Raw genomic sequence first — 12,653 nt, forward strand, 5'->3', positions numbered from 1 at the left:
ATATTTGAGGGGGGAGTCTGTTATCTCAAAACGAAATAACAATAACACTCATTTACTACAGTACTCCTATTTGACACTAATTAACTACAGTCCTCTTATTTAACACGCTTCAAATATTTTTACACGCCATTTTCAAAAATGTCGTACTCGAAATCAATTTTAACATGTTAAACATTTATTTACCTCAGATTGTTCAAGTACTATTTTAAAAATTAAATAACCCGCATACAAACTACTAGTTTCACAATTATATCTCTTTTTACTTTTTTACATCTTACACTGTTACCAGCAATTCACACAGTAATATTTTTTTCAAATGTTGTGGTACTTCATAATTACTTCCACAAGAAATTACTCCGTTTTATCGTTTAACAAAAACTAGTATACAACAGTGTCCATGTACAAAAATAGGGTATCTAATTAGACAACAGAGTACTGACAGGCAACAGCTTAAAAAAACAACCTACGTAGGGTACCCCTATCTACTGAAATTAAAAAACAACCTACGTAGGGTACCCCTATCTACTGAAATTACAATTCCTCTTAGCGTCTCTGGTTCTGTTAAAAATCATAACAGCTACAACAACCTTGTTATGATTGTCCTCATTCTTACACATCTCTGAGTAAAACTTTTCTTTACTACAGCGTTTAACTGGCTTATGGCAACTAATTTTGAGCTTTACCCTTTACTTTGTTTGTTTGGTTTTGAATTTGGCGCAAAGCTACACGAGGGCTATCTGCACCAGCCGTCTCTAATTTAGCAGTGTAAGACTTGGGAGAAGGCAGTACATTTGAAACCAAAAGTTTTAAAAAGATATCTAGTAATAATATATGGATTTTAATAGATAAGTAGTGGTAATCTAAGGATTTCAATAAATATTTGGTAATAATATAATGGTTTTAATAAATATATGGTTGTAAGCTACGTGTTTTAATATATCTATGTAGTAATAATATAAGTATTTAAGCAATAATAATCTAAGGCTTTTAATAGATAAGTAGTAATAACCTATGTGCTTTAATGAATATCTGTTAACAATTTATGGGTTTTAACAGATGTGTAGTAGCAATATAAGGGTTTTAATAGAACATCTAACATATTACTCAAAGAATAAGTAATATTATTAATTATTCCTACAACAGGTCTGCTTGAAACATCTTTAAACATAGACATTTAGCATTCTGCATACGAAAATACGTTTATAGCTGTCACTCAGTTTGGATACACCTAAAATATTGAAATAGAAAAATACCTGTAGGACATTTCAGAATACATTCATTGATTTATTTCATTTGGTTTAAATCTACGTATTATATCAGTTTACAATAACCTTATTATTTAAATATTTAATCATTCAATTATCATTTCTTTACACAAACCCAAATCAACGAAAACCATTTGTCTGTTTGTTCGAAGTTAAAGCATAAACCGCGAGAACGGAACATGATCGGCTTCCTGAATAAGCAGACCTACAGAATTACGAAATCTTGTAAATCCGTTCTTCTCTTTGTAAAGCTCATGCTTTTAACAGTTTCGAGACGTAGAGTATACATTAATCCTAGGATTATTCACGAAACCGGTATCCCACAGAAGCAAAGAAATCGCACAATAATGTTAAGTCCAAACCCCTTTTCTTCAACTTCACGGTTTCACTTGTTTGTTTGTTTTAAAGCAAAGCCACACTAGGCTATCTGCTGTATCCACCGCGGGAATTCGAATTCCAAAATTTAGACTTAGACTTACCGCTTTCTCCCCACCGGTTTCGTAGATACCGTCGCTACTCTTCAGTAAAGGATTCGTTCTACATTGGTAGAAATTAGTTTAATACAAAATATTCCCAATGAAACTTTAAGAAAACGTAGTTTTGAATAACGTACAAACAGAATGTATCAATCACAGAGGGTCCTAAATCACTAAACCTGGTTCATAAATGTGTAGAAAAACTACATACAATTTGTACCTGTTTCAAGACACGAATATACTAAAGACAGTAAAAACAATAACTTTTAAACTAAAAACAAAAAACGCATGCTCCCTTTTATAGGGCCCTGGCACGGCCAAGCGTGTTAAGACGTGCGACTCGTAATCTGAGGGTCGCGGGTTCGCATCCACGTCGCACCGAAAATGCTCGCCCTTTCAGCCGTGGGGGCGTTATAATGTTACGGTCAATCCCACTATTAGTTGGTAAAAGAGTAGCCCAAGAATTGGCGGTGAGTGGTGATGACTAGCTGCCTCCCTCTAGTCTTACACTGCTAAATTACTGACGGCTAGCACAGATAGCCCTCGAGTAGCTTTGTGCGAAATTCAAAACAAACAAACCCTTTTATAATCAGTGACGTCGAGATGCCTTTTATAGACCGCATGCGTGACGAAATGAAAGACTTGGTTGTATTTCACCTGTATGAAGTCGATTTAATCAAGAACAGCCATCCCTCAAAAACCAGTAACAAATACTAAAAACCCCAAAGTACTCCAATTCAATTAACATCGATAGGATGACATTTCTTACACAAACAGAAAATGTGCAAGAGAATAAAAAAAAAAAAACACGTTTTGTTTCTTGGCTTTTCTATCAACACTATGTACTATAAACAACTAATAGCTTTCCGGCTATTCACGGGAAACAAATATTCATGTTGCTGCAAGGTGGTCCTCAAATTAAAATCACACAAAGTACTGAACAACAAAGAAATGTTGCGTTTAATTGTTCACCCTTCTGTCCAACAGATTTATAGTATTTGTGCTCTAGGAAGTATTCTGCTTTACCGTATTTTAAAATAATAACAGGAACAGACGTATTTAAAACGTTAACCTCGTATAGATCAGTGTTTATGAATACGTCATTAACTGCAGAAAGTGTTCGTTTAGACGCGGTTATCTGACGTTAGTACATAGAAGTCTCGTCTAAAACTGTATACAGGTACACTGTTCTCATGCCCAACAGGTCTTGTTTGGTCCAAGGCGATAAAACATGTAAAATGTACACACACATACACTCATGTTGAAAAAAAAAAGAAAACTCTTCACCCTTTGTGCCCGAAAGTTGCTCGATTGGTAAAATAAGTGGCGCCACCTCCTGACAAAAGTCATAATAGCTTTCATCCTATTACGTCTAACAAAAGACATTTTGGGTAATGACGCTACAAGCTAAGTTTAATTTGGATGGTAGATCAAAAGAACCTGGTATTGTGACAGAAACAGTGGTGAAGGTTTTAGCCTAAACAATCCACAAACGCACATTCAAAATTAAATGACAGTGATACAAAGAAAAACAATTTTATTCTTTAGCTCCGAGTATCAAATACATTTTTCGCACGTACATTTACAAACCGTAAAGTAACTGACAAACTTCGTATATACTAAATGAGAATGGTGCGTATGTGACAACAGTGAAAAAGAAATAAATTAAAATTCACTTCTTTGTCACTTTCTCTCCAAAAAACGCGTGCGCGCGCATACACACACACAGTTGTTGACAATTTTAGACCAAAGCCACATTGAGCTATTTGATGTGTCTATCGCAGGGAACGGAACCGTGGGACACGCATACACAAGAATAATAATTTTGGCCTTCAAATGCTATACAATTACAAGATTGTTTGTTCTGAATTTCGCGCAAAGCTACACGAGAGCTATCTGTGCTAGCCGTCCCTAATTTAGCAGTATAAGACTAAAGGGAAGGCAGCTAGTCACCGCCACCCACCGCCAACTCTTGGGCTATTCTTTTACCAACGAATAGCGGGATTGACCGTCACATTATAACGCCCCCACGGCTGAAAGGGCGAGCACGTTTGGTGCGACCGGGATTCGAACCCGCGACCCTCAGATTACGAGTCGAGTGTCTTAATCATGCCAAGCCCAATTAGAAGGTTTTATAAAATTTAAATATTTTTTTGAGGGAAAAACACACACACATATATATAACCGTTCTTCGACATTAAACACTTTTTATCCAATTTAACTGTACAATGATGTATATTTTGTCAATTAAAGATTACTTTAAGTATTTGGGAAGACGTGCATCTTTTTATGGGTTTATATTTCCATCATTATTCTCTCTCTCTCTCAAATCATAATTGAAAAAAAAAATTATTCTGCAATGAACATTCGTTACAATATCCTAAAAACTCCTACGTTGAAGCCAACAATAAAGTCTTTCATTGCTAAATTAGAGGCGGCTAGTTCGAATTTCAGTCATATCAAACATACTCGCCCTTTCAACTGTGGGAGCGCTATAATGTTACGATCAATCCCACTATTCGTTGGTAAAATGAGTAGCCCAAGAGTTGGCGGTGGGTGCTGATGACTAGCTGTTTTTCCTCTTGTCTTATACTGTTAAATTAGGGGCGGCTAGCACAGATAGCCCTCGTGTAGCTCTGCGCGAAATTAAAAAAACAAAACAGAGACGGATAGCGCAGACAGAGCTCGCGTAAAATTCAGAACAAACAAAAACATAAGGGAAAACAGGGTTGTATCTGTGGTTTAAAAAGAAAAAAGTATTAATATCTTGATATTCGATCTTCGTTAAATGATTGTTGTTCTATCCACACGAGAACCATGACTGTCTAGAACCAGTTATGACCTTAAAATGTTATCAGTAGCTTAATCCGTTTAAATCCTCTTATTATCGTTATGTAAACCAGGAATTCATCACTTGATGAAACCTTGTTTATAACCTCCCTAGCTTGTCTTTCAGTAAAGAGTAACCCTAAAACCAGGTACGATCAGCCTACCCGGTAACTGATGATGCTGCATTAAACTATTAATCTTTAAGAAACACAGTAAAATGAAAACCAACGAGCTAATATAAACACACACGCTTAATTTTATCCTGCTATAGTAAGGGTCGACATTTTGTTTTGTTTTTCTGTCATTTGTCGACTAAACAGCTTGTTAAACTACTGTCGTTCAAGGCAAACAGGCCAATAGTCCTTGTACCCAAAGATGCCCTTCTTAATACAGCTTTGAATGTTTCCGGATAGAAAATTGAAGAAAAGCATAAATATCGTTTAGCTTCGTTCTTCTAATCTCGAGTAGAATATTTAACAAGCAATTCTCATGATGGCAACGCAATTTTACTCAAAGTATTAATGAAAGTACTCGACCGTCAGCTGATGAAAAAAAACCCTGGATATGACACGTGATATGGCGCTCGTGCTCTAGAACTTTTGCACGTGCATTTTGCAGTTAAAACACATTAATCATGATTTTTATTATCCTGAAATAACTGTGAACGTAAAATTTGGTAAGGTCTACTTTCGAAAAGGGCCCGGCCTGGCCAGATGGTCGGGGCGCTCGAGTCGTTATCTGGGGGTCGCGGGTTCTTATTCTCGTTACACCAAACATGCTTTTCAGCCGTGGGGGCTTTATGATGTTACGGTTAATCCCACTATTCGTTGGTAAAAGAGCAGCTCAAGAGTTAGCGGCGGGTAGTGATAACTGACTGCCTTCCTTCTAGTCTTACCCTGCTAAATTAGGGGTGACTAGCACAGATAGTCCTCGTACTAGCTTGGCACGAAAAACAAACAAAATTTCGAAAAGTATATCAAGAGAATAAAACCAGCATCAAATTTTCGTTTTCTTTTATGTGTTTGTGCATGTGTAGAGACAGTGTGCTATAGTGAAATATTTTCAATAAATACATCAACGTAAATAAACACATTAAAGACAGTGGTGGAAACTTAGAACGTTTGTAATTTTTAATTGACTCGCTGTGCATTGTAAATACAGCTTAACTGGGAAATTGTTTTGTTTGTTATTACTTGTCGTCGAACATTCTCAGTTGTAAGTCTGAGGCCTTATAACGCTTAAAACCGTGTTTTCGATACCTGTGGTGAGCACAGAGCAAATATCTCACTGTGAAGCGCTGCGCTTAACAATAAACTTGTGTTACTTGTAGTTTCGTTTTCCCGTATTTTTATTTGAAGGGGTCTTGTGGTCCACCCTGTATGTACAAGTCTTTATAATACTTTGTACTAAACATGTAGTCGAAGTAAATTTGAAAATCACACATCACCTAAATATGTCACAAATTTTGTCTTATTATTATCACGTGATACAAGTTTGAGAACCAAGACATTTCACGAAATATATCCTTTTAATAGTTAATAAAGCATGAAGCTTAGCTAATAATTCTGTGTGATATTGCATCATAATAATATCAATTGACAATAAATCACAACGTTCTTTATTCGTCTATTAAGGGTTCGCGGTAAGAACAGTGTAAAATAGCGTTTCAACTCGGACTTGTATGTTGTAGTCTAATCTGCACAAAGAAATCTGGTATTATGCGATTTGGTCTCCTCGGTAGTGGCATACAAAAAATAATGTATAATTAAGCTTGTTTTATACATTCTTTGTCTTGGGAATTTGTACTGCATCAATATGGTTTAATGTAATTTTGAAACTTGTACATGTCTTATGACAAATTACAACAAACAGTGATGCATATTATGTAAGCTTATGGCCAAAGTTTTTCACGTGGACATATCCTTTATGTTTTATACCAGAAATGTTTGTCTAATTCCTACTGCAGTTCATGCGTTTTGTTTATTGAATATGTTATAATTTATTTATTTAATTTTCAAGGCAAAAAAAGCTGTTGCTAGGTGACACTTTGTCAACTAAAGACCAAAATTGTGCACGTTTAGGTCGAACTTTATAGAGTTTTCTCAGAAGAGTTTATCTTCTGTGAAATACACAGAAAGTCCTTTTTTTTTTGCTATTGTTCTGTGTACTCAAAGATATTTATATAAATATCACTGAAATAACACAGCAAAAGAAAAGTTGGAACAAAACAATGACTTCAATTTACTCACCAGCTCAAAATGCTTATTTTTAAGTGTACAGTTAAATATAAGTATGTGAAAATATAACTATAGATATTAACTTATATTTCTGCCCAATTGTCAATCTGTTACTAGAAGTGGAAATAATAAATTCTGGATTCGTTGTCTGGGGGGACTGAATCATACATATGGCATACTAGTATAACACTTGCATGGAAATATACAAAATACAACCTAATGTCATGTGCTATATAGCATACTAAAAGCTGAACCTGTTTGACTTTGCTAAGAATTTGTATTTTTCAATGACTTTACCAAAACTTCAATTTATATATACGTCACATCTTTATGGTTTCATTAAGTTTGTTTTGAATTTCGTGCAAACTACACAACAGCTACCTGCACTAACTGTCTCTACTTTAACAGTGACAGACTAGATGGAAGACAGCTAATCAACACCACCAATCCACCACAAACACTTGGGTTGCTATTTTACCAACAAATAGTGGGATTGACCATCACATTATAATACCACCATGGCTGAAAGGGGCAAGCTTTTCTGGAGGAACAGAGATTCAAACCTGCATCCGACCCTCTGATTGTGAGTCAAGTGTCCTAACCACCTGATCATGGCAGGTCATTCTCCTTATGCACACAATGGTTTAAACGAACAGGACAAAAAACCTTATGGTCCAGGATGAGTCACCCTGACTTTTGATCAGCGACTCAGATGAAAAGGCAACGCCTATGCTAGAAGCAGCCATTCTTAACCTAATATTAGGATTGATTGTCATTGTTATATTGTGCTCACAGATGAATGTGTGAGATATCAAATCCCAAACCCGACACCTTTGGAAATCAAGTTCGATACTCTAACCCTCATGCCAGGTTCAGAGACCTGCCTTGCATCTAATTCTTGGAAGTGTTTACTTGAAGTAGGTTTTGTTATTTGCTTAGTTTTATTATCGTGGGTATTTAAAAAAGAATATTTCACCTAAACCCTTCAGAAGTGCACAGTTTGAGAGAAAAACAACAATTTCATTAGTTTAGCACAACAGGCTTTTTCTTACTGCTTTCAATAGCATAAACTATGAATTGCAAAATGATTTTAGCATGTAGTTATTTTGGCTAAACTATTATACTAAAATACATGAACAAATTTCACTGTCAAAAATTTTTTATCTTTCATTGTCCATTCCATCAGTTGGAATTTCTTATCCAGCAAATAAACCACATTTTTTTTGGCAGCGACTTCTATATTTATTCTTGCTATCTTGTTAATTATAGAAATATTCTTCAAAATGTTTTTTTGAAAAAACGATATTATATATGTGTGTACATACACACTTATACAAAATTCACAAATCTACAAATATTTCCACTACAAGTTCTCAAAACTGCTTGATCTTTAAATAAATTTTAGGCTTACAGGTGATTTTCTTCGAATAAAGTAAAAAAAAAAAGAAAAAGATGGCTGAAGTTGGAAAGCTGCAGTGCCGGTAATGAAAAAAACAACACTGGTTGAAATTGACACATTATGAACACGTGCTTTGGCTGTTAGCCAACCATCATTTCTTTTCGTAATAACACCTAACACACAGAAAGCTCATACCATACTTAAACCTCTAGTTAGAAGTATACCAACCATAAATTCGTTTTACAAAAAATGTCAGGGGGTAAGAATTTTTTTACTACAGACAGTTCAGATTCTAAATAATCATAAAATAAAATTACTATCTTTTAAAGTGGCAGGATAGGGCTGTAAAATAAAATTGAACAAAAGAGAGAGAAAAATAGAAATATAACTGAGACCAGACAGACATTTTGTTTCCCTTGGTGTGTGTTCATATATAACTCCTCCAGCCAACTATAGTAAAAAATTTAGAAAAATTACAACTTACATAACAATCCATACATTTACAAAAAAATTAAAACACATTAATTATAGGACCTCCAACATTCAAACACTTCAAAATTAAATGTGTATATGCTTAAGAATTTTTATTTTTTCTAAAACCGAGTCCACTTACTACGGTTGGGGTATCTTAGATGTTAACCTATCATCGATGATTTTGGAAAATTACATTTTCTCTCCAGGTAGCTGTCCATAATTTAGCAGCTAGTCAGCATACACCATAACACTTGGGATACTTTTACCAACAGTTGAATTGACAGTTATATTATAATGACCCCATGGCTAAAATTCAAGCATATTCAAATCCACAACCAAGCCATATCAGGCCACCTGAGACATTTATTATTATTAAATTTAGAATTCTATCTTTTTTACCCAATTTTTATCAAATAAAATTTCATAATTCATATACTTTATTGCTCACCACATAATAAAGCTTTCATTATCTTTTCAAATATTCCAGCCCTACGTTTTATGAAAGGTAACGTTTTGAACTATATGCTCAAACTTTCTTTCTTTTTTTTATGAATAATATATATATCAATATATATTTATGAATGCCACATACCAATCTTAGACAAGTCTAAAGAACAAACCTTAGATACAACCTTTAAAAAACAATATAATGCTCACAGCACGCTGGTATTTACTAAACAGGTTTAGAATTACAGACTGCAGTGAACCTGACTAAAATAATTGTAAAAACTGTCCACTGTGCTTGTTATAACATCAATTCTAAAAGTTCTCAACCTGCTTAGTTTTCTGTATACATTCTTGTGAAAACATACAGATGCATAAAGAGCTATTTGCACTATGCCTTTCACAGGGATCAAGTCAGAAAATTTTGTGTTGTAAAAATAACCCTCAATAGCCACTGATCTATCAGGAAGGAATTTGTAGAAGTGAACTTGTGAAATACTTTTATCAAAATTGAATTTAAGTGTTTTTATTACACCCAGAGAGAATTAAAATCCAATATTATTCTGTTGAAATACGTGCCTAACTTTAACAGTACCACCTTAATTTAAAAAGAAAAAAAATGTGTCAGTGGGGGGGAGAGAATCAAGGAACAAGTTCATTCATGCTGACATTACCACCATGAAAATTCATGCACCATCTGTAATATATATGTCATTTAACAATACGAAATATGGATAAATGAGGAAGGCAAATAATTTGAATACTTGCTTTAAAAGAAAGCAAACTGTTCTGTAAACTAGTATAAAACTTGGTAATTCACTTGTATGGGAGTTACAGTAATATATTTTGCATTACACATTTGACTGAATAAGTCCTTGGTTAATTAACTGGGTAGGCTAAATACAGATTTCTGTTAACTGTAAATTTTGTACAATTAAACATACATGTATAAAAAGCCACTACCATCTGAAGAACTAATGAATGGAACTAATGTTACTGGTAGGCTATATATACATTACAGATTACATGTACATTTTATTGAAATACCTATAAGTAGACATTTTCCAGCTAGTCTTGGAGTTAAAATCTTGAATTTGTCTAACAGTGTTTTCTCTTCTTGATGAAACATTTTTAGAATACTGAAAATATTATTTAAATTTTTAAAGACTATAAAATATTATTCACTACTTCTAGCTCTTATTACATAATAAGATAACTAGTCTTTAGTCCCAGTGGGATGGAACATTAATTACAATCTAAATATTAACATAGTATTTAATATGAACCTGTTACTTTAGAGCAAAGTTGTGTTGGACTATCTATTGTGTCCATTACAGGGAATCATATCGTGAATTTTATCACTGCAAGTCCATTAATTTACTGTTGTCCCAACAGGGGACATTTATTTGAAATGAGCAAGACTAGACTCAGTGGCAAGGTGCTTGCAAAAACAATGTACAAAATGCTGCAAAAAAGGCAGTACCATCTTCACTGAAACACAAACACAGTTACACAAGTTAAAAATTAATGTAAGTTGTTGTTTAAATAAAAAAGAAAAGAATAAATTAGCATCCAAAGAGGATATTAGGATTTGACGTTACCTTTAATACTTGATCTTACAAATATATATATATATATGGATTTCTTAATTATCTTTATGCACTCATATAAACTTGAATATTACATACTACACACTCAAGATTTCTGAATACCATACAATACTGGTACATACAATTATACAGATTAACCTGTATGGACTGTATGTCTATATATGTATACACACACACATTTTTTTTGTCAACTCTCTGCACCAGCTGACCTCTTTCAGCCTGTAACAAAATGACAAATTTCATTGTGATTTATTTTGTTTCTCTCCTTCCTGTAGTTAACCTAAAAGAAACACTAAATTAGGGACAGCTTTCACACAGTGATAAAACTCAAATTTTACTGGATATGGAGAGTCAGATGTACATCTGAAGCTTTGTTTTTGTGGGGAGGGGGGTTAATGTAGAAGTAATAACTCAATTATGACTAAATTCCTAAGGCTCTTTAAGAGCTTAACAGTTTACAGAGACTTTTAATTAGGTGATTTAATTAGGTGACTAAATTCCTAAGGCTCTTTAAGAGCTTAACAGTTTACAGAGACTTTTAATAAGGTGATTTGATAAGTGTAAAATCATTTTGATGCCACTTATCACTTCCATTTCTCACAATGGAGGTTTCTTATTTATCATCTTGGCTGTCAAAGTATCTGGAATCACTTTCACCAATACTACCTTTCCATTCTACCTAAGCTACCTGCCAACATAGATTTTTCTCATTACCAGCTGTTTGTTTTACAGCAAAGCCACATTGAGCTATCTGCTCTGTTCATCGTGAGGGGATCAAATCCTGGATTTCATCAACATTACAAGTCCATAAATTTAATGCTATTTCAAGGGTGGGAAGCATGACCACTTGAAACACTATTACATTTCATCCTTCTTATAAGGCTTAATACTACAGTTTCTGTAAAAGCTTCAAACAGAAACCCAGATGAGAGAAAATTTCATATTATCCACAGCCTGGAATCCTCTATTGTTATATTAGATCATAGTTTGCAGTGTATCATCCCTGGTGACATTGTGAACATACATTTAACCCATCTTTGATATATCAGATTAGGTGTGAGCAACTAATAAGTGTTCAATAAATAGAAAAGTAAACTGAAAATAGTAAAAACAAAACAAAACAAAACAGTATTTTTACGGTATTTTACTTTTAACTCTATAACCAGTAAAAGTGTAAAACTCGCCAAAGAATGCTGTTCCCTAATAGCATTTGTATGGATCATTATTAGTTTACTGAGAAATTAGAAACATTTAGAAAGCAAAAAAACAAGCAGTGAGGACATGAATAAAGCTTGTGAGACACCAGTATGGTCGCCCCTGTAATGTATCACTAATAACTTAGGCCCTGTAATACATCACCAATGAGACAGATCATAACCCCTGTAATACATCATTAACAGTATAGGTCATAAACATCTGTAATACATCATTAATGGGTTACATCATAAAATGAAAATTTGTTGCACAAAGATAAACTGAAACATTGGTATCAAAGCTTTCCTCATTCATGTGACAGTTAAAAATCATAAGCTGACAGTTTAAATACAACATTTTAAACCTTACATACAGACACAACACAAAGGGTAGAAATGAGAAGACTGAAACCAGTTATAAACCACATTAGAAATTTACCAGGAGAGGGATAGAAAACAGAAGTTCAAAGTTTTATTACCAGATTCAAAACCTTTTAACAATATTAATTTATGTTTACTTAGCAGCCCTACATGGATCTACATATTATCTATGTCTCTTTTCATTATGCTTTGTACACTCCTTTGCAGGGTACCAAAGTATAATAAGTGATTTTTAGTTATCATAAGACAATGGACTAGACTGCACTCATGAAAGAATGTGACTTCATGCAAAAATTATGGGTACTTAATGAACCTATGTTCAGCATGTTGGTAAAAAATTGTGAA

General features: G+C 34.0%; 1 protein-coding gene across 3 annotated transcripts in view; it reads right to left on the reverse strand.

Moving 5' to 3' along the window:
• Rpn3 (regulatory particle non-ATPase 3) overlaps positions 1-12,653 on the reverse strand; it is a 73,273-nt gene that overhangs the window by 22,937 nt on the left and 37,683 nt on the right. The window contains exon 12 of one of the 3 annotated variants that reach the window (XM_076453614.1): positions 1,745-1,802. The exons of the other annotated variants lie outside the window; for them this stretch is intronic. Coding sequence (XP_076309729.1) covers positions 1,779-1,802 — 24 coding nt within the window. The 3' untranslated portion in view covers positions 1,745-1,778. The remainder of the gene's footprint in view (positions 1-1,744; positions 1,803-12,653) is intronic. 3 annotated transcript variants of the gene reach the window in all.

The sequence above is a fragment of the Tachypleus tridentatus genome, chromosome 9, assembly GCF_004210375.1.
Source record: "Tachypleus tridentatus isolate NWPU-2018 chromosome 9, ASM421037v1, whole genome shotgun sequence".
In the NCBI taxonomy this organism is placed as follows: Eukaryota; Metazoa; Arthropoda; class Merostomata; order Xiphosura; family Limulidae; genus Tachypleus; species Tachypleus tridentatus.